We start from the raw sequence: 23,871 nt of genomic DNA on the forward strand, positions 1-23,871 counted from the left end.
TCGTTATTACGAACTGTTTCATAATAAATAAATTTCATATCATAAGGAAAGACTATTAACCAATCTTAGATATAAGAATATATACAAAATATCTAAGCTTTGATATATTGTATATATTCTTCTATCTAAGCTTATATATATTGTATATATTCTTATATCTGAGCTTCGATATATTGTTTATATTCTTATATCTAATTAAATAAAAAAACCAAGTTTTTTTAACTGAAAGTAAGGAGCGAAATTAAAACTTAAAACGAACAGAAATTATTCCGTATATGAAAGAGGCTGTCCTCAACGCCTCGCTCTTTACGCTAAAGTTTTTCATTGTTAAAAAAAATAGAGTTTTAAGAAAGTCAAACTTTAGCGTAAAGAGCAAGGCGTTGAGGAAGGGATATCCTCTTTCATATACGGAATAATTTCTGTTCGTTTTAAGTTTTAACGTCGCTCCTTACTTTCAGTTAAAAAAACTTTTTTTTTTATTTAATTTTTGAACGTTTTTGAAAAAAAATGCAGGTTTTGATCTTGGCTCACGGTACATGAATAATTAAAACAAAATTTGCATATTAATTTACTTTTATTTGGTTAAATGGCTTTCTCGAAACTTGTTTAATTTTATTTACGAACGTTTTTATTAGTAATAAATATACGTAGCTTATGAATTAACTTACGTAACGAACTTCTATATTCACATCTTTGTAATACGTATATTAGGGGCTACGTCCTCTAGTTATTACCTTGCTCTTCAAGCGAGACTTCGAATTGTGTTCTAATTCTTTAAAAATGACCACTTAATCACAAAGGCTGTTCATTAGTATAAATAGCTCTTATGAAAGTACTAAAAAATCTTTGGCTTAAAGAGCGAGGTATTGACTAGGGGGTGAACCCAATCATATATGAAATATTTTCTGTTCGTTTAAAGTTTTGATGTTGCTGCTGTTGCAGTTGAAATTTGTTTTTTTATATTTAATTTCTGATCTTTTTTTAAATAATGCTGGGAAGTCCGGCGTCCCCTTCATAGCAATGTCCCTTCCCCCATGAAAACTTCCTTCATGGAGAGATCCTCCCACATGACCCCCGACCCACCCACCCCCACACTAACAGAAAAAACTCCCCTGAAAACGTCTGTATACTTCCCAATAACCAATACTATATGTTAACATTGGGTAAAGTTCATAACTTTCAGCCCTCCCTCCGGGAACTTCGGGGGATTAAGTCATCCTAAAAGACTTATAATATTTTCGAACATGCTGAACAAAATGGCTATCTCAAAATTTTGATCGGGTGACTTTGGGGAAAAAAATGAGCGTGGGAGGGGGCCTAGTTGCCCTCCATTTTTTTTGGTCACTTAAAAAGGGCACTAGAACTTTCAATTTCTATTCCAATGAGCCCTCCCACGATATTCTAGGACCACTGGGTCGATACGATCACCCCTGGGAAAAAAACAACAAAAAAAAAACAACAAATAAACACGCACCCGTGATCTTTCTTCTGGCAAAAAATGCAAAATTCCACATTTTTGTAGATAGGAGCTTGAAACCTCTACAGTAGGGTTCTCTGATACGCGGAATATGATGGTGTGATTTTCATTAAGGTTCTATATCTTTTAGGGGTCTTTCCCTCTTTTTTCAAAAACAAAGCAAATTTTCTCATGCGCGTAACTTTTGATGGATCGTTCTAAAGTTGATAAACCATTTATATTTGAAATCAACATTAAAATTTGATTCTTTAGGTGTATCTATTTGTATCAAAATACGTTATTAGACTTTTGGTTACTATTGAGCTAGATCACTCCTTACTTACAGTTGGTTACCACGAATTGTTTGATTGTATATATTCTTATATCTAAGCTTCGATATCATAGGCAATAGCGCTGCCTAAGTAAAGAACGATGTTGGCATAATGTATTATTTATTTAATTTTTTTCCATACCAGGGCACTTCGTATCGAAGGAGTTGTCGTAGAAACTTCGAAAAGGGCTCATTCGATTGGAAATTGGAATGGCTCGTGTCCCTTTTACCAGTCCAAAGTGATTAGAAGGCATCTAACACCCCTTCCACGCCCACCATTTCCCCAAACAAATCCAATCAAAATTTTGAGATAGCTATTTGTTCAGCATAGTTGATTTCCAGATAGAAATTATGTTTTTGAGGAGGACACTCCCCCCACAGCTCTCAGGGCAAGGGCTGTAAGTTATGCCCTGGGGGATAAGGTTTTTTATAGAAAGCTTTGTCGTAGAAACTTCGAAAAGGACTGATTCGATTGGAAATTCAAAGGGCTAGTGCCCTTTTTAATAGACGAAAGTGATTGGAGGTCAACTAACCACCTCTCACGCCCTTTTATCCCCAAGCACATCCAATTAAAATTTTGAAATAGTCATTTTGTTCAACGTAGTTGAAAGTACTGGAAATTAGCTCTTAGGGGATGACCACCCCACAGCCATCAGAACAACGTCTGAAATTTATGCCCTGGCGGCGTGTAAGGTTCTTATAGGAGGCTTTGTCATAGAAACTTCAAAGACAGCTCGTTCGATTGGAAATTGAAAAGGGCAGTGCTCTTTTAAATAGTCGAAAGTGATTGAAAGGCAATTAACACCCCTTCCACACCCAACATTTATCCAAATACATTCAATAAAAATTTTGAGATAGCCGTTTTATTCAAAGTAGTTAAAAGATCCGGAAATTATATCTTTGAGGATGACACTCCCGCCACAGCCCTCAGGATAAGGGTTGTAAGTTAGGCCCTGGGGGCATATAAGGTTTTTATTGAAAGCTTTGCTGTAGAACCTTGGAAAAGGGTTTATTCGATTGGAAATTCTAAGGGCTAGTGCCCTTTATAATAGCCGAAAGGGATTTGAGGGTAATTAACCCCCCTCTCACGCCGACCTTTCCCCCGAATATCCAATCAAAATTTTTAGATAGCCATTTTGTTCAACGTAGTTAAACGTTTTAGAAATTAGGTCTTTGAGGATGATAACCCCCCTCAGAGCCCTCAGGGCAAGGGTTTTAAGTTATGCCCTGGGGGCATATTAGGTTTTTATAGATAGCGTTGTCGTAGAAACTTCAAAAAAGGCTCATTCGATTGGAAATTAGAAGGACTTGTGCCCTTATGTCGAAAGTGATTGGAGGATAACTAAAATCCCTCTCACACCCACCATTTCCCAAAACACATTCAATCAAAATTTTGAGATAGCCATTTTGTTCGACGTAGTTAAAAAGTCCAGAAATTATGTTTTTGATGATGAAACTGCCCTTCACAGGTCTCAGGGCAAGGGTTGTAAGTTATGCCGTGGGGGCATATAATTTTTCTTTTTGAAAGCGTTGTCGTAGAAAGTTCAAAAAGGGCTCATTCGATTGGAAATTGAAAGTGCTAGTGCCCTTTTTAATAGTCGAAAGTGATTGGTGGGTAAGTAACCCCCCCTGTCACGCCCACCATTTCCCAACACACATTCAATCAAAAGTTTGAGCCATTTTGTTCAACGATAGACATTTTGTTCAACACAGATGAAAGGCCCGGACATTATGTCTTTGAGGATGACACTCCCCCAAAGCCCTCAGGGCAAGGGTTGTAAGTATTGCCCTTGTGGCATAGAAGGTTTTTATTGAAAGCGTTGTCGTAGAAACTTCAAAAAAGGCTCATTCAGTTGGAAATTGAAAGGGCTAGGGCTCTTTTTAATAATCTAAAGTTATTGGAGGGCAACTAACCCCCCTCTGACGCCCACCATTTCCCCAAACACATCCAATCAAAATTTTGAAGTAGGCATTTTGTTCAACGTAGTTGAAAGCTCCGGAAATTAAATCTTTGAGGATTACAACCCCCTCAGAGCCTTAAGGGCAAGGGTTGTAAGTTATGCCCTGGGGGCATATGAGGTTTTTTACAGAAACCGTTGTCGTAGAAACTTCAAAAAGGGCTCATTCGATTGGAAATTGAAAGGGCTAGTCCCTTTTTAATTGTCGGAAGTGATGGAACTTCCCTCTCACACCCACCATTTCCCCAACACTTCCAATTAAAATTTTGAGATAGCAATTGGGTTCAACATAGTTGAAAGTTTTTGAAACTAGGTCTTTGAGGATGACAAACCCTCTCCCCCAGCACTCAGGACATGGGTTGTAAGTGATGCCCTGGGGGCATATAAGGTTTTTATAGAAAGCGTTGTCGTAGAAACTTCAAAAAGGGCTCATTCAATTGGAAATTGAAAGGGCTAGTGCCCTTTTAATAGTCGGAAGTGATGGAAGGGCAGCTAACTTCCCTCTCACACCCACCATTTCCCCAACACTTCCAATTAAAATTTTGAGATAGCAATTGGGTTCAACATAGTTGAAAGTTCTTGAAACTAGGTCTTTGAGGATGACAAACCCTCTCCCCCAGCACTCAGGACATGGGTTGTAAGTTATGCCCTGGGGGCATATAAGGTTTTTATAGAAAGCGTTGTCGTAGAAACTTCAAAAAGGGCTCATTCGATGGAAATTGAAAGGGCTAATGCCTTTCTAATAGTTGAATGTGATTGGACAGCAACTAACGCCCCTCTGACGCCCATTATTTCCCTAAACACATCCAAACAAAATTTTGAGATAGCCATTTTGTTCAACGTTGTTGAAAGTTCTGGAAATTAGGTCTTTGAGGATGACAACCCCCTCACAGCCTTCAGGGCAAGGGTTGTCATTTATGTCCTAGGGGCATATAAGTAGTTCATGTAGAAACTTCAAATAGGGCTCATTCAGTTGGAAATTAGAAGTGCTCGTGTCCTTTTTAATAGCCGAAAGTGATTGGAGGATAACTAACACCCCTCTCACACCGACCGTTTCCCCAAACATATCCAATCAAAATTTTGAGATACCCATTTTGTTCGACGTAGTTAAACAGTACGGAAATTATGTTTTTGAGGATGACACTCCCCCCCCCTCCCCCACACTCCTCAGGGCAAGGGCTGTAAGTTATGCCCTTGGGGCATATAAGGATTTTTTTTTATAGAAAGCGTTGTCGTAGAAACTTCAAAAAAGGCTCATTCGATTGGAAATTTAAAGAGCTAGTGCCCTTTTTAATAGTCGGAAGTGATTGGAGGGCAAGTAACCCCCTTCTTACGCCCGCCATTTCCCCAAACACATCCAATCAAAATTTTGAGATAACCATTTTATTCAACGTAATTGAAAATTCTGGAAATTAGATCTTTGAAGATGACACTCCCCCTACAGCCCTTAGGGCAAGGGTTGTAAGTTTTGCCCTGGAGGCATATAAGGTTTTTATAGATAGCGTTGTCGTAGAAACTTCAAAAAGGGCCCATTCCGTTGGAAATTGAAAGGGCTAGTGCCCTTTTTAATAGTTGAAAGTAATTGGAGGGCAACTAAACCCCCTCTCACGTCCACCATTTCTCCAAACACATCCAATTAAAATTTTGAGATAGCCATTTTGTTCAATGTAATTAAATGTTCTGGAAATTAGGTTTTTGAGGATGACAACCCCCTCTTGAGCAGAAATTAACATGAGTAGGGCTCAAAACCCCTATGCCTTCCCAAGGCCAGAACATAATTTGCACTTTACTGGAAAAAATACACATGAATGTGTATTGTATGTTTATTATACATATACTGATATGTATTAATTAAAGTGTTAGTATTATTTGATTTATTAAAGTTATAAAAGTAAAAAAAATCAGATTTTTTTCAGTAAAGTGCAAATTGTGTTCTGGCGTTGGGAAGGCATAGGGGTTTTGAGCCCAACTCATGTTAATTTCTGCTCGTTTTGAGTTTGACTCGGTTATTTGTTGTAATTTTTGTTCGTTTTGGGTTTCATTTATTTATCAATGCTGATTTGTGGTAGTTTCACGCTTGGTAGATTATTTGATTTTATTTTTGCTCATTTTTGGTTGAATGGAGTTCTTTACTTTTTTTTTTGAAAAACTTATTTTGTAGAAAAAGTTTTTGTTAATTAATATTGTATATATTCTTATATCTAAGCTTCGATATATTGTATATATTTTTATATCTAAGCTTCTATACATTGTATATATTCTTATATCTAAGCTTCGATATATTGTGTATATTCTTATATCTAAGCTTTGATATTCTTATATGTTGGAATCATCATAATGAGCTGATTCTTTTGGTGCATTTATTAATATCAAAATTCTGATTTAAATATTATATGGTATAGCCTTATAGAGATGTCTGTAATTTGTTTATGAGTTTCCTTTTGCGATTAAGCGTTTAATGTTTAACTTTATATTATGATTTCGCTCATAAATGGTATATTTAGTTGTTTTCTTTTGGTATATTATTTTTTTTTTTATTCATTTAGTCGGTCTTGATGGTTTATAGTAGATTTATTCTACCGAAATATTGTTTGTCAGTTTGATTGTTCGATAACTCATTCATTACTCAAATCCCACCTTTCGTATATCCGTTTTTGACTTAGTAACTCCAATAGTACATACGCTTCCGCGTGATGGTTCGAAAAAGCAAACAGAACTATAAATTATAGAAAACAAGAAATCATATGAATGTTTTTTAACATTTTCCGGGGAGGGGAAGGCGGGGGCACGGAAGTTTCTACCATACGCACGAGCCTGTTCAATAATCACCACTTTTACTACTATTAACAACTCACCGCAGTACCAAGCCACCTGAGGCCAATTCAGCTACGCACTTTCCTCCTCCATCCCGATGAAAATATAGAGCTAGAACAAGCTAGCATTAGGGTATTTAAGGCTTTAAATAAGGACACCCTGGTCCATTTGAGGAGTGTATTGAAGGAAGATTGCCCAATCACAAGGGACCAAGAAGAAATCCCGAACCGCATGCTTGAAATACATTAAAATGACCCTAAAAATATTAGCCCTAACACAACTTACAAAGGAGTTTTAAACTCAATTTAGGGGCTAAGCTGGTATATCATTAAGGTGGACTATTAAAAAGCTGCGTATGACTTGACCTTGTTATGTCTCTGGTACTAGTAAGGTATGTCCCATGATGCTTTAGAAAGGATCATAAATGTTTTTCGCCCAAAATGAGCTTTATTTTCTTGGATTCGGAAGTTTTCACCTTGCTAAAAATAGCTTTTGTTCAAAGACTACCATATAGCATTTTATGTATTATTATATACATTTTATATTTTATATGCATTATATTATTTTATAATAAAATAAAAATATTATTTTATAATAAATAAATATTATTTATTTATTATTTTATATACATTATATACCAAAATTAAGCCGTATTTTTCAGCTAAGCATTTAAATTTTTTTTTTTTATTTAAAGCCAAGAACCGAAAAATTACCTCTGCTATGAAAGGACGCATCCTTTTATAGTGGTAAAGTGATGAAAAGTATATTTTTGTGAACAAGGTAAATAAAATCAGAGAAATACGTAATACCGAAAAAATGCGGCATTGCCTTTGATATATTTGGTCCTCATCTGTTTCTGCAATTGGACGGCATTTTTTCTGTATGATTATTATCTAGTTATGTAGAGATTCTTGAAGCATCATATATTGATTTTTTTTTTATAGACTGTTGGTAATGTTTGCAGACTTAAGTGGTATTTTACAGTTTTTGACGCATCTTATTGCTTCACTTAAGGTTGATTTGAATTTAAGTTAAGGATATTAAATGTATATATATGATTTGTAGCTGTAAGAGGTTTAATCATAGTTGCATCGACCTAGTAAGGAGCGACACATAGCCAGTTGCAATCGAAAATTGAACAGTGGGTTTTTAAGTAAACTGTCTTGTTATAAATATTTCCCAACTGAGGCTAATTTGGAAATTGTCGGTTATCTTTGATTCAGATTCAACTGAACAGGAGTTTTGTAATTATGGAAGTAAATTTTTGAGAGTCTAAAAAACAGCCCAAAACTTCTCGAATTTACCCCACTTAAACCGCTATTGTCGAAAACCTTAAACTGAACTTTTACAGCCCCCCTCCCTGAACAATAAGGGAAACGGCATTTTGCATTGGTAGCTATAATCAGTGATGAGAGAATAAAGAGAGACGGCTCATTTGAACGGAAATGAAAAGACCTAGTTCCCTTTTGAGTTACGTAATAAATCGTGCCAGAATAAATTATAACTCTCTTCGATATTGTGCTGCAAAACGTCAATTTCGACAAGGTTAGGAGCGAAATTCACCAAAGCCGAACTCACGTGGCTAATAATGCTGTCGATTTGGATCAGCTTTATTTCTTTTGTTTTACAGATTATATTTGTTAATGCTAGAGTTGGCCTTAATGGAATTTTTTCTGCTAACCTTTTTCTTTCCTAAGTCTTATTTTTGTAATATTCATAGGAAAGGAAATGGATGAAATCAAGACCTTTCAGGGACTGTTTCCACTCACTCGTAAAAAATAGGACACGGCAAAAAGAAACAGGACGACGTTGAATAACCTAACTTATCTATAACGAAACTACACCGAAAAGAAAGAATATAGGGATTTCTTGGAACTGCTTGTAACCATTTTAAAGAGAACAAAAGATAAAGTAAGTAAAGACAAAAGTCAAAAGAACATGGAAAATACAACTTCAATGTAACGAGACCACACTGAATTTGGGTAAGGCATAGACTCTAATTACGTAGTTTGGATGGCTCTTGCATAACTTAGTCCGCGCACCTACACATAGGGGAGGGGGTAGGACAACTTCAACATATTTGTTTTTTTATATGTTTTTTGAAATATTTAAAAACTGTTGATTAATATTGTTTAATTCCTTTAAGGTTTGTGCACACTAATGGCCCAGACACAGCTGTCTTTAGCCCTGACGAATTTGAGGAAAGTTTTCCCGTATTAGGTCATAATGAAAAAGTGGATGACCAAACGCTTTCTAACTTAAACGAATCATTAAACAAGAATTTAGTTCTCAAGGACCTCGCCCTCCCAAATACGTAAGTTTTTATAATTGTTACTATTTTTGCTTCTGATTTTGTAGTCAAAAGTTAATGCGCAGTTTACACGTTTTCTAAGGTTTATAGTTGTAGGATCATACATGATGAACAAACCTGCATCCTGGAGGGGGAATTGCCTTTCCCGTATGATTGGTTTAGATTAAAATTCAGTAATTGTGATGTAAAGATGCTTTTTGTTTCTTTGTTCCCTCTCACCATTGGGAAAACATTGTGAATTTTCCCCCTAAGGTTAGGACATTTCCACTATATTAAATAGAAAAAAACAAGTTTTTTTTTTAACTGAAAGTAAGGAGCGACGTTAAGAATTGAAACGAACAGAAATTACTCTGTATATGAAAGGGAATGTCCCCTCCTCAACACCTCGCTCTTTCCTCTAAATCTTGACTATTTGTCACAGCTCTAATTTTTAAAACAATAAAAACTTTAGTGTAAAGAGCGAGGCGTTGAGAAGGGGACAGCCCTTCTCATTTACGGGATGATTTATGTTCTTTTTAAGTTTTAATTTCGCTCCTTGCTTTCAGTTTGAAAAACTTACTTTTTATTTAATTTCTGAAGGTTTTTCAACTAATGCAGGTTCGAATTTGGCTCACCGTACATGAAAAATTGAAACAAAATTTGCATATTAATTTTGGCAGATTTATTCTGTATATGAAGGGTTGCCCCCTCCTTATTACCGTGTTCTTTATGTTAAAGCTGTTAGCAGTTTTTAAAAAGCTTCCTATTCTAATTAAACGGCCCCCGTGTTTCAATAGACGCTCTTAAAAGATTGATACAACAGTCAAACTTTAGCGTAAAGAGCAAGGTATTGAGGAGGGGGCAACCCTTCATATATGAAATAATTTCTGTTCGTTTTTCAAATATGCACCCTCTATGTAATAATTATTCCCCTCCCTCTTCACGGAAAACTCCTCCGTGGAAATTTCATGCAGCTTAAATTGCGCCCCCCGTCAAATTCCCTCTAGATAGTTTGATCTTCGCTGAAAATCTCCCTGAAAAATTGCGTGCGGACTATTCACTCTGAAAAATTCTCCTTAGCATTCTTTCATTTGAATAAGATTTTAATCTCGAATCGGTTTCTGAATCACTCCAGAAATGCCCCCTTCCGTGGAAATTATTTCCTGGAAATAAAATACGCGGGAAAAAGCCCACGAATAATTCCTTCGGAACATCTCCACTTGAAAAATTTGGGAAAGAGAGTGTAAGACAATTAAAAAGAACTTCGTATAGTAACTATGTCAAATCCCCCCGGTGTACCCCTGGAATATTTGCCCCCCAGAAATTTCCCTCCCCAAGGAAGATTCTCCCTATGCAAATCGCACCCAAATCCCCCCCCCCAAAAAAAAAATTTCTTTATATTTTCCAATAACAAATACTAGGCCTATACGTAAACAATGGGTGAATTTCATAACTTATAGTGCTCTCCCCACGAACTCTGGGGTTATTTTACACCTAGACATAATTATTTGATCTTTCAACTATACTGAACAAAATGGCGATCTCAAAATTTTGATCAGATATCATATTGAGGAAAAACGGGCGTAGGAGGGGACCCAGTTGCCTTGCAATCTTTTTGGTCACTTAAAAAGGGCACTGGAACTTTTAAATTCGATTCAAATGCACCCTCTCCCTATCTTCTAGAACCATTATTTCGGTACAATCACCCCTAAAAAAAAAAAAAAAAAAAAAAAAAAAAAAAAAAAAAAAAAAAAAAAAGGCGGTGTTTCCCCCTATTTCAAAAATCAGGCCAATTTTCTTAGGCTCGTAACTTATGATGGACTACACTAAACTTGATGAACTTTATATATTTAGAAGCAGCATAATAAGCTGGTTCTTTTGATGTATCCCTTGATTTTAAAATTCCGTTTTTTAGAGTTTCGGTTACTATTGAGCCGACTCACTCCTTACTTATAGTTCGTTACCACGAACTGTTTGATACCGCAGGAGCGTACGCGGGCCTTCTTGTCCATATTGTGTCAAGGTTTTTAGGATTTTTGCTATTTTATTTAAAAAAAAAAAAAAAAAAAAAAAACAACTGGCAGACTTACCTGTATGGCGTTATTTTCATCTAGCCTTGTACCATAAAGCTGAAATTGCTAAAAATGCTTTTATTTAAGTATTTTACTCAAGTTCAATAGGTAGAGTGATATCTCGTTCTTTAAATAGATCACTTCAAATAAAATAATTATCTGATATTATTATGTAGCTTATGCTCGAAGCGTCTTTTTTTTAATGATCAGTATTTTATTGCTTTAAAGCTATTACGCTTCAAGTTTGAGAATTTTTCTCGAATTTTTAACATGATTAATTTTGTTATTCCATTTTTAAAGTGCTATGTCAGTCACGAGCATCGTTTGGAGTACTTTTCCGGAGGGATTTTAAAAAGCTTATTAATATAATGCATCTCATCAACAAAACAGCAGCAACAAAAATATGATTTAAGTTTGTTCGATCTTTCTGTAGAGGTTATAGCCAAACTGATTTTGATTTAAGATTGTTCGATCTTTCCGTTGAATTTACAGCCGAACTATTCAAGCTTATGACATGATTTTTTTTGGATAATTTAGGAACCAGAGAATAAACAGGGGCTATTAAAATTCAAATTTTGGCGCCATGGTGACAAGCGTTCGAAGGCCCGAGCTGCCGATCATAGCGAGCGGAAAATGGTGACTCCCCCCTAAAGATAGCAGTACCCAAAACTGAATCAGCTACCGAATATCTCAGACACATACTAAATATTCATTATTAATTATTAAATCTCAAGTGCAAAAACTTAACAAAACAAAGAATTGTAAGACTTAAATACATGAATATTTATATAGGTTTTGATCCATATCTGCTTTGAATCAAAGCCGTCACCATTAATAACAACAACGAAGGGGATGGTTTCCATCATCCTCCTCCTTAAGACATTACCCTTTTACTTGAAGAAATGAAGTTAATGTGCCCTTAATTTTGTCTCCACGGGATATAATTGCCAGGACTGTGGGGTCGTATCTTAATCTTGGGTGTTGGACCCAATCGCAGGTACATGGAAATGGCTGAGTTGACGTCATTATCTTAGCTAAGCCGTCTTTGGCTGTTCTACTTCTGTCGTTTTTCAGGCATTATCAGTTATTAAGTTGATAATTTATATTTAATTTAGATACAGCTTTTTGTTACTGTTGTAAACAAAATTTTTGTTTTCAATCATCTTAAGATAATGCACAAAACAGTTTTAATTTTCGTAAAAATTCACTTATTTGTTTGTTTATTTCAAACACAAAAATTTCAAAATAATTTAAAAATAAAAATACGAGTAAGTAAAGACTAACGACTATATTTATTTAAAACTTTAGTAAACCAATTAAACCTTGTTTTTTCCTTGGACCGATAAGTGCGTGACATGTGATGAGAACTTGCATGAGGATTCATGTGCTATGAACTGTGATGGCTGTAGCCTCTGGATATGCATTGACTGTCTAGAAATGTCAGAGGCAGAGTACTCTCTACTGACTAAAATGACACGACGAGTTGGCTGTGAGTGGAAATGCCCACTTTGCAAAAGTAACCCTCAAGTGGCGAGTGGGGCATCTTTGAACGATATTCAGAAGATTATGGATAAGAATCTTGAACCATTCCTGTCTGCTCTTAGTGCTGTAAAGGAACTGGACACTAAAGTTAAGGATGCAGTGAAAGAAGCTTTTGCCGACCTAAGGGACCAGCTAACCACTGATATCAATAACAACTTTAGTGGTGTTGAAACTCGGTTGGCTACTATCGAACAGTGCACCTCATTTGACCAGGCAGCAGTTCAGAGATTGGTCGAGTCGGAGATTCGGACATTGAAAAATGATCTTGAGGTGCAGCTTGAAAATAAAGTTAGACACGTGATTGCAGACGAAAGGGACCGGCAGCGCCGAAAGCTTAATATTGTCGTCTTCGGTGTCCCCCCTCAGACAAGTGATGAACTGTACATCAAGAGATACCTTGCGAGTGATTATGGGCTGCCAAACGTGAGCATCTCAAATGTCCGTCGTCTAAGTAATCTGCAAACCCAAGGACAAGCTGCAACCACCAACACCGGAAACAATCCTGTTCCTATAATGTTCTCGGTCCCTGATTTTAAGACTAAGAAACAAATCCTTCAAAAGTCTTATGAAAGAAAAGGGTCAGATACGATCCAGTTCCGTAATGATGTCTCAAAGACTGAACGCGAGAAAAGAGCAAAGTTATACGAGGAGTTGCAGGCTAGACGAGCACAAAGCGAAACCAATTTGGTTATCCGAGGCAACGCTATAGTTCCAAAAAACGTGCCGACTCGTGCAGTCCCGCCGGCTGCAATGGAACTCTAGAAGATATACCAAGTGAAGTAACTTATGTAAATAGTCAGTTAGATGGTAGTGATTTTCGAAGTACAGTGTATACAAGTGATAATTATAGTGATGCAAACCCAGAGACTTCTATGTCTTCTTATGGACTTAGTACAGATGCAGGCAACAGTCATTGCAAGAAAATTACTGGACTTAGTGTGGTGTTTAGCAATGTTGATTGCCTAACCTCGAAATTTCAGGAGGTCAGATGTGTCCTCTCCGCAAATGAGGCTGATATTTATGCGTTCTGTGAGATTAAACCAAAGCGAACCTCCCTACCCCTGATAGAATCCCAGGTACAGATTTCCGGATACAGACTGATGACAAACTTATTGACAGATGGTGGCAGAGGAATTGCCATATATGTATGAGACACAATTCAGGTAGGCACTATTGATATTAAGTCAGAATATGAGCCAAGTGTAGAACAAATTTTTATATTTATTAATCTATCTGGGGGTCCCGTTATACTTGGTTGTTTTTACAGAAGTCCCACCTTAACAAGTCTAGAGACCTCACTCTTGGCTATCTGCCGGTCTATTCATGGTGCTGCTTGACAGTGTAAGAATCTAGTCATAGTCGGCGAATTTAACTTACCTATGATTGAGTGGACTGAGGGGTACGGCCACACGAGTAACGCGGTTACGCAGTCTTTTCTTGACTGCTTAGAAGCACACTCGCTGTTCCAGGCAGTGGCATTCCCGACCAGATATCTAGAGGGACAGAATCCTTCACTCCTTGATCTCGTTTTGGTAAATGATCCTGAGTCACTCATTGATATAGAATTGCAACCCCCATTTGGAAATAGTGATCACATAGCTATAAAATGCAGATTTCGATTGTACCCACAGACATCAAATCTAACCAGACATGTGTATACAAACTACAGTCAAATCAGGCGTGAACTCTGTCAGTGCGATTGGTCATTTGTCAAAATGATGGAGGTAGAGGGCACGTGGGAGAAAATAAAAAACATGTTGTTAGACACCGTCATTAGAAATACAACTACCACATGGAGACAAAAACTGGAAACTCGTCCCTTTATGACCATAGAAATGAAAGGTGCAAGGAACAAGAAGAAGAAACTGTCGAAGCTCATAAATCAGGACCCTCACAGAACGGACTACCTGGTAAAGTTCAAAGCCACACGGAACAAAGATCAAGCCCTGTCCAGACAACTGATAGATAAATATGAGGAGGCCATCGCAGCAACCTCAAAAACTAATCCCAAGAAGTTCTGGAAATATGCCTCTGCACATAAGCCTGGTAGACACACGGTTTCAGAGCTGGTTTGTAATGGAGCCCAGTCAAATAACCCCCAAGAAATTGCTGATGCCTTGAACCACCAGTTTACATCAGTCTTCACACCCACAGACAAAGCCCCCCTGCCAACCCCACCATGCCACGAAATCACCACTCAAATGTCACCAATAAGAGTGGATCAGGCTGAGCTCGAATCTCGGCTTAAAAAGCTTAATCCAAATAAGTCTGTTGGGCCAGATGTCATACATCCACAACTCTTAAAGGAAGCTCATTCCCAACTACCAATACCCCTCTCAAGACTCTTCCAGCAATCTATCGACACTAAAGTCATACCAATGGACTGGAAAGTAGCCCATATCTCGCCAATAAATAAAGGAGGAGACAAGAGCAAATCTTGCAGTTGTCGGCCAATCAGTATTACGTCTGCTGTTGGAAAAATACTGGTGGCAGAGCTTACTACTCCGAAATAGCTGAGGTCTTAAGCGGGGTTCCTCAAGGAACAGTTTTGGGACCTACACTCTTCAATGTATATATTAATGACGCTCCAAGAACCGTTACAAGCAGCCTTAGCCTATACGCTGACAACTTAAAGCTCATTGGTCCTGTTGGAACTCAGCAAGGTGTTACCTCAATACAGTCAGATCTTGACAGCTTTGGCAAATGGGCCAAGATATGGAGGCTCAAGTTTAATGTTGAAAAGTGCAAGGTTCTCCATTTTGGAAGAAATAACCCACGATGGCAATACTCGATGTCAGCAAATGCCGGTGTGAGACAGCCACTCTCTGAGAGTACCTCTGAAAGAGATCTGGGGGTCGTTGTAGACGAAGACCTTAATTTCAACTGCCACACCCGAGCTGCAGTAGCAAAGGCGAACCAAACTTTTGGTCTCATCAAACGTACAATGACAAGTAGATGCCCTGCAATAATCACAAAACTTTACAAGAGCCTGGTGAGACCGAGATTAGAATTTGGAATGTGTGTCGCCACGCCAATTAATAAAACAGACCAGATGGCTCTCGAGTCTGTCCAAAGACGGGCGTCAAAATGCGTAAAGGGGCTCAGAGACAAAGAGTATGCATGCCGACTGCAGAGCCTCAAGCTACCAACTCTGACATACCGTCGGTGAAGAGGTGATATGATAATGACATACAAACTGCTCAAGTCCGATGAGAAGGACCTCTTTCAGCCTGCCCAGTCGTCAAGAACCAGGGGTCATTCAGCGAAGCTTTTTTGGAAGCGTGCTAATACAAGGAAGAGGAACCATTTCTTCTCCAACCGTATCATAAGCCTCTGGAACAATCTGAGTGAAACGACAGTGAGTTCACCATCTGTTGACAGTTTCAAAGCCAATCTTGATAAGGAATGGGAAACTAAACTATGGCTAATGCAATGGGATGAAGCTGATGTCCTGCGGCCCTATCATCACTAACTGGCGTACACTGGACTTGTCCATATTGCTAGCAAGTGCGATTTAAGGTAATTTAAGGTAATTATGTTCACAGTGGATAAAAATCGTCGAATGTAGAAGCTGTTCGGAAATGAGAAAACATTCAATTTTGGAAAATTCACAAAAGCGAATTTGATTTACTGCAACAATTAGCTCTCCCTTTTTAAAGTGGACAAGCATAACGTAGATCAATTACGAAGCATAGTACTGGGAGATAACCATGAGTACTCCCCCTCCCCCCTGAGAAAGGTCAGAAGGGCTGAAGATTTTACCGTATATGATTGTATACCGCGTATCAATTGACTATATCAGACAAACAATTGAAGTGCAAGTGTCTTAGGATATAATTGCTTGCATCATACTGAACAACTAAACTTATATTTGCGGTCTACCATGTGGTCGGCCGAGAAACGACGTCATTGCCTTAGTAAAATAGACTTTAAATGTATGCTTCAAAGAAGATTTATACCTTTGTATTATTTTTTGGTTAGAATTTTAGTTTTATTTAACGAAACGAATTTTTATTATAGAGTTATTTTATATATCCTTGGACATAATGACTTCCAGGGCCGATTTTTGTTTGATTATAATGCTCCAAATGATGGTTTGGAATCTTATAAAAGCTAAATAAAAATCATCTAATTCTAAACACACATACTCACAAAAAAAAAAAAAAAAAATTTCTGACCGACAAGGAACTCAAAGATAGTGTTGGCTTGATAGGAAGAAAAGGTAACAAAAAGAGGATCTTTGAATGGTTATTGAGCTGAAAGATGAGATATGCTTCTGACACTCACCTATGCAGTGGGAGGGGTACTTGATCTGGTACTGTTCTGAAATACAGGACACACGAAAGAAAGACCGCATTGAAATCTCAAAGCCGGTATTGATAAACAGGTTTCCGCTGCATAGTGAGATATTGCTCAGTCCGTGACAAAGGTTTAAGCTTTAGTTTTTTGGGATTTAGGGGGACTAAAAGGTAGCTAAAAGTTAGGTTAGATTAGATTGCGTATTTAATATATGCTATGCTTTACCCCCTTCCCCTAATTTGCAAATATATAGCGCAAATTTGTTCATAAACTATTATATTTTCATCCTATTTTGTTTTACTTCATTAGCATTAACCAAACTTCACTTCTCGCATGTGTGCTGTATTTCAGAAGAGTACCCTTGTTCCCTTAAGATTCCCCTAGAAAACGGGGTAAATTTGAGACGAATGAGTTATTTAAGGAGCTCAACATCCAGGAAGCGTACTGGGGCGGTTCTTAATATTCTTAATAAAGTTTCTTAATAATCTTAAAGTTTGGCGAGGATTGGCTTCCTCCTCTCCTGTCAGATGCTTGATGTGGAATTTGTGCCGTCAAGGTTGGTACTATCAAGCCCTCCGTTTGGCCTTAATTATAATTTCGTTTGGCTTTGAAAATAAGGAACAAATCTTATTTTTCTTATTATAGTTCCACTGTGCATCTTAATATCATATAATATATTTTTTTGTCTTGATTTTCAAATTATTCCATTTTGTTAGGGTATAATTATGTAACAAAGCTTCATCATACTTTGACAGGTTTCACAGAAATGCACAACCAAAGCTGAAATTCACCAAGTCGTCGGAGACTTATAACGTTTGCTTGCAAACTGTAAAGCGACGCGCGGTTCACATGCAAAATGGCGTGCTTGGGGGAGCAATTTGTAGCTAAGCGTTTAGTTCTAGAGTCTAGGATTTCAAATTCTACCAATCAGGAAGCCTGTTTTGCTCTATGTTTATCATTTGCACTGAAGACTGGTATCCAAATGTGTGCCTGGCTGCATTTCTATGCTCAACCAAGTGTATGGCCATATATCCCTTTCAATCCTACGAGGTTTTATTTTTTTTTGACATTTTTACAACTTTTTGACACTTTGAAAATTTGTTCTCCCGACTAGCCTTATTATATTTCAATTTTCTTTGTGTTCATTGACTCTAATATGTGATTTCAACCCATCTGGGCTTCTGATAGCCATTTTAAGGAATATATCTTACATGCGTGTCTTGGTCTTGCTGGACTTCCATGTGAACGTCGCTCAATGTAACCACAACAATGCTTTTGAAACGTGGGCGCTTTGAAAGGCTGGAGAAGACGTGTTAGGTATTTCTCAGAGGAATTGTCCAAAAACAGTTTTAGGTACTCTTTTGACTGACCGCTTATCAAACAATAAGATTTACGAAAAATGTGATTCGATACCACCGCCTAGGGCTGTAATAAAAATAAAGATTAAGATGGCTAGACAACGTTTTGCGAATGATGATGATCAATTGCCTAGGATTGTGCTTTTTGCCATGTTGGGCCAAACTAAAAGCAGGTCGTCGCCGAATTTGTTGGAAAAAGGCCGCAAGAAAGGGTCTAAAGCAAGTTGGGACTTCATGGGAGGGGATAATGAGTGAAACTTTGAATAGCTTGTGGTCCAGGAGAAGTATGTACAGCTGTGTTAGCCTCAGGTGGCTTGGTGCTGTAATGAGTTTTCAGTAGTTGTAGTAATGTGTATTTATGCTGGGAGGCTAGGATTCGAATTCACGATTTAATTTCCAATTTGCTCTGGTCTTAACAAAAGTCGAATTTGATAGCATTCTTTTATTATAATAAGTGAGGTAAGTTTTGTTTTCGTATTTTCTTTTCTTTTGTACTTGAGGGATAGGCTAATTTAGCGGATAGTGAATGTAAGTGCAGACTATTTGAAATATCCACTTTCAGGAACTTTCCATACCTACCATTCACGAGACTAAGGTGTATGGTTTGCAAACCTGCAAACAGAATTTAAGTTTTGAAACGTCCGTGCTCTTACCTCTTCCATGTAAGTTTATGACGTTTTCCGTAAAGGTTGGAAGTGTTTTTTTTTCGGGAACTAAGTCCTGTTGTTATTACTTTTTTTTTACAATTATTATTGTCTGTTTTACTGTTACTTTTTTTTGCTTTTTCTTAAAGTCTGAGTGATCTAAACCAAGATGCGTTTAGATGACTGTCTATGTAGGCGTCTTTTTATTGGGTAAAAAAACAAAACAAAAAACTAATCTACTACTTCTACTGGTAACAACTCACTGTAGCACCAATCCGCCTGAAGCCAATACAGCTACACACCCTCCTCCATCCCAATCTATTTAAGGCCTGCCTCTTTACACTCTCCCAGGAAGTTTCCATTTCCCTTAAATCTTTCCTTGCGACATCCTCCCGCCCAAACCAAGGACGACCTGCTTTTCGTTTGGCCCTTTACGGTTGGACCAAAAGGACAATCTTTGGCAATCCCTCATCCTTCATCCGCATGACGTGCCCTAACCATCTCAACATTTCTCTCATTATAGCCATAGAAAGCGGGATTGAACCACACTTTTCGTACAGTTTACTGTTGGAAATACCGTTAGTCAGTCAGGTACCCAGAACAATCCGTAGGCAATTTATCTGGAAATCATCTAGCAAATCTTCCTCTGTTCTCGGAGCGTCTATGCTTCAGAACCATATTTGACCACTGTCATCACTGTAACTTCCAATATTCTAATCTTGGCTCACAGACTTATCTTCTTATTCTTCCAAACATTTTCCAACTGTGAAAAATCACCCTGAGCCTTGGCTATTCTACTTTTATCATCTTCATTGTACGCACCTGCCTTTACTAATAATACTACCTAGGTAAGTGAAAGTGCCCAAATGATCGATCTTCTTGCTACCCAACATCTACTTTTCATCTTCACTTATTCCTAGCCTTGGCCACTTGCTCTCCTTATTAATTTTTAAACCTATTCTTGCACCCTCAACTCGCAAAACCTCTAAAAGCTCACTCATTTTGCTACACTTTCATCCAGGATGCTTACATCATCAGTATAATATAAGTCCAGGAGAGTTTTACTTCCCCATTTGATTTCATGGTCTCTTATTGCCTTTCCTGGGCTCCTTAAGACAAAGGCCACCAAAATGATCCATTTAAACGGGGATAGAAGGCGACCCTGCTTAACTCGCTGATTTAGTACTAAACCAGATACTAACCTAATGTCCTACCTTATCTGCAACAATATTATATCATACATAGCACTAATCACTTTAGTGTGTTTGTCTGGCATACCATAGAAGGATAAGACCTTCGCTAAAGCTCTTCTAATAGCTGAATCAAGGTCTTTCTTACATAGGTCTTTCTTTCAATCCCCAGAAGAGTGAAGTTCTTGTATTTAATAGCCGCGTTAACTCTTTGATGCCTGAATATTGAAGAAAGAGAGGAAAAAATTCCGCGCCTGTTTCTGTGCTTTATTTAAGGTCATTCCGCGACGAAAATGTGAAGAAAAAAATTTATTGATGAAAGTGAAGAAAATACAGAATGGTTCCCACAGGCAACATCCGGCAGTAACAGCACATAGGCACACATCGCCTAGCTAGTGTGGTAAGATAGGAAACAGTTTCTGTTTGGCGTGAAACACAAAGACACTTCGCACTTAATACACTTCACCTTGGAGTGGGCTTGAACACAAGCTCGGCACATCTGTTTGCTGTCTATCCAAGCTGGGAAGTGCTCCTGGCCGTCGAGTCTCGTCGAGTCTGGTGGGTGGCAACTATACTTTATTTTCTTTTGGGATAGAGCTTCGTTGCCTCTCTTAGGTGTTGCTGAGGATGCGCCAGACATTAAGGCGCGTGCAACGTCCGTTTTGAACTGCAGCAAGTTCATGGGTTTTCGTCCAGTAAGAAGACACCTGCGATATAGGTTCCACCCAGTTACAATGGAAAGGTCAAACAAGAAAAAGAAAATTCGCATGTACCACTTGTTTCTGGACTTGAAGTCAATTCTGTACAGCTCCATCAGTATATCGACAAGATCAACGACACCCATAAAGCAATTGTATTCCTTCACGCAGTGTGGTCTATTTACTTCTATATACTCTTTTCGCTTGCTATCCCACCTCTCACAAGTATCTTCAGGATCCACAGCTGCATAGGTTGATATCAAGTAAACCGGCTTATTATCATACCACTTCACCACTACAACATTCGACTGCGTTTCCACCCGCCAGTCATACGAGCCTCTTCCTTGCGCTTTCATTTTGCTGTCTAGTTCCAAAGCGCAGCCTTTTAACCTTATTATTCTAACTGTAGCCAGTGTAAGTATACCCGGGTCATTTAGGGTTTGGGCCAGGTTTAGTGACGAAAACCAGTTGTCGTAAAAGAGCTTGTAGTTCATTTGGTTTGGGATTCCTCTCACAAGTCGGAGGACAAAGTCAGCACCAACCGCCAACTTACTTGTATCAACTGGTCTCAGGCAAGTGCACATTTCTAAATCATACACAAATCCGTTTATTCCTGCTCTGGGGATGAACTTGTATCCCCACTTATGTGGTTTTTTCAGATTGTACTGCTTCAGCGATATTCGCTGCTTCGTCGGAACTATTTGCTCATCAATGACCTGGTGTTCTTCCGGGCGTATCTTCATGAAGTTGGCTCGAACCTTCTCTATCAAGGGACGAATATTATGAATCTTGTCGTAACCAGGGTCTCCCTGAGGCTTGTGCGATACATTGTCATTGAAATGCAAATACTTCTTTATCAGTTCAAATCTGTCACCTGACATAGCATCGGCTATCACGGAGTAACGAGTTTCGTTTGACCAGTAGTTGCGATAGGAGGGCATTTTCACTATTCCTGTAAACGTAAGGACTCCCAGAAAAAACTTTATGTCATTCAAAGAAACGCCTAACTGCTTGCCTTCTTTCTGAATTGCATATATATTCGTCTGATCGCGTATGTTACTTACTACTTCATTATCGGAATAACAACATCACATATTCTAATGGGGTCTTGGTGCTCATTTCTTGGTCGACTCAAAGCTGATCTTTCCACAGTGTGTCTGGTGGGATAAAATCTACTTTCCTCCAAGCAATGTCTCGTCGTCTCATTGGTTTGGAAGTAGGAATACTTGGGGCTTGTTGTGGTTGTGTTTCTTCACCTCCATTAGCTTGAGACTCATCCTGACTGTCACAGTCGTTGGCTTCAATTCAGCCGGTTTCTATTTCAGATTTGAGCAGTTCTTCTAAAACTTCATCAGGAGGAAAATACTGTGGATGAGATAGGTCTTCATCTTCGCTTGGCAGGTCTTCCAGGTCAGAAGTATCATCTGGACAAAGAACAAAATTCACTGCTTGTGCCAATGAAATTGGGCGTGAACGTAGTTTCTTCATAATTGTGGAGTACTCATCTTCCGCTGTTTTCGGTGCAATGGATGTAGATTCGTCCATTGCAACCCTAGAAAAGACATATTGGTTGAGAAACTTAGTCAATCTTACTAATTGTATCTACAGGAAATTTCGTAATTAAGCTACAGAAAGTTTAGTATTTTACTATTGACAATGGAAACCCCAAGCTCAAGCTCCTCGGAGCTACATATCCTATTTAGTATGGTCAAACCATCAGAAATTATATGGTATGGGCTTAAGAAAAGTGGTTGCGGGATATCTTAGCATATCACACTCTATATACGCTCAGTCGACGGAAAAGTTTCCATTTCTGATGTATGGTTCCTCCAGGAACCAAGATTTTTAGAGCCGCTCCCTTCCCTTAATTTTCACACTATAGGTGCAAACGACACTTCATTTGAACTGTCAGACCTTCCTCTCTGCCAGGTCAGGGAAATAAAAACTCTAGAACAAAACACTACTTTGTCAATTACAAAAATACATGCCCACCTTTCTGGAAAATCCAAGGAGGTAAAATGTACTTACTTCGACCGTGATTATCTCACCCAAAGGCAGACGATCATAAACTGAAAAAAATACTGGGAATAGAGCTCGTTGACTATCACACAATGATAGCAACCCCGAGGGGCTAGCTTGTGTAGTTTTGATAATAAAATATTCTGAAATTTGTGGTTCCTGAGGGAACCTTCAGGCATCAAAGGGTTAAAGATAGTGTACCAGTTGGTTATTTTCGGAATTTATACGATTAAGTCTTCGTCTAAGATTATGTACCTCGGCCTTCCAATTTGTAGCGATCTTAAAGAAACCCACCAGCACCTTGTTTTGTTGTTTGCTGTAAAGACGCGCAGAGCTTTTGGAATTCTCGTTCAAATAAAGTCCCACTTCAACTGTTTTCTACTTGCAAGAGTGTATAATGCTTTTCTTTTGTCACATGTGCTAGCCCTTTCTCCATTTAGGAAATTATTTACCTGGTCCGATTACTGCAATGTTCAGTCGATTTTCAATAGGTACGGCAAGTATCTGCTTCGTATTCCGGTTTGGATGAAGAATTCCAATATATCTCTGAAGTATTTCATAGCTCACTCATTTATGGCTGTACCGAACCTCCGTGCTCGATTTGCAAAGACGTTTGTTTAAATAAACCAAGCCTCTCTCCATAATATGTCGTAATAACTAAAATTTATCTTTTTTGTTTGTCCTAGGAATGTTCTTAATCTTGTTTTTCTGTAGTTAAGTTTTCTTTAGATATTCTGTTGTTATTTGATGTTACTTTTTTTTTCTTTTCTTGTACTCCATTTACAACATTTTGTATGTTTAATAATGGGTAATAAAATAATAATAATAATAATAGTAATAAAGCCTTTTCACTAATATTCTTAGCTGCTCCTCTCTTAAAACTTTGTCTACGGCATCTCTCAGTCTAAAAGGTATCATATTACAAAGTAATTTACTACCTACAGAGACCAGACTAATGCCTCGATAATTACTACACTCACTTTTATCACCTTTCTTATATAAAGTGGCTTAATTAAGGTTTTCCTACAATCTTAAGGTAGGCTACTTCTTCTTTTTCAAAAATCATATTCATAATCTTCAGTAACTTATTTCTAACCTCAGAGCCACCATATTTAAGAAACTCATTTACCACACTATCAGCACCTGGAGCCTTATTATTTTTTAATCCTTTTAGTACTGTCGCTAATTCTTCCTCACAAA

The 23,871-nt window shown here is 38.0% G+C and overlaps 1 protein-coding gene across 1 annotated transcript in view; it reads left to right on the forward strand.

Annotated features, from left to right (window-relative positions):
• Positions 1-23,871, forward strand: part of LOC148939462 (putative E3 ubiquitin-protein ligase makorin-1) — a 281,152-nt gene that overhangs the window by 17,867 nt on the left and 239,414 nt on the right. The window contains exon 3 of the mRNA XM_089106885.1: positions 8,706-8,873. Coding sequence (XP_088963011.1) covers positions 8,706-8,873 — 168 coding nt within the window. The remainder of the gene's footprint in view (positions 1-8,705; positions 8,874-23,871) is intronic.

This window comes from Artemia sp. Qi Xiang Cuo, chromosome 21 (assembly GCF_049724085.1).
Source record: "Artemia sp. Qi Xiang Cuo chromosome 21, ASM4972408v1, whole genome shotgun sequence".
NCBI lineage: Eukaryota > Metazoa > Arthropoda > Branchiopoda > Anostraca > Artemiidae > Artemia > Artemia sp. Qi Xiang Cuo.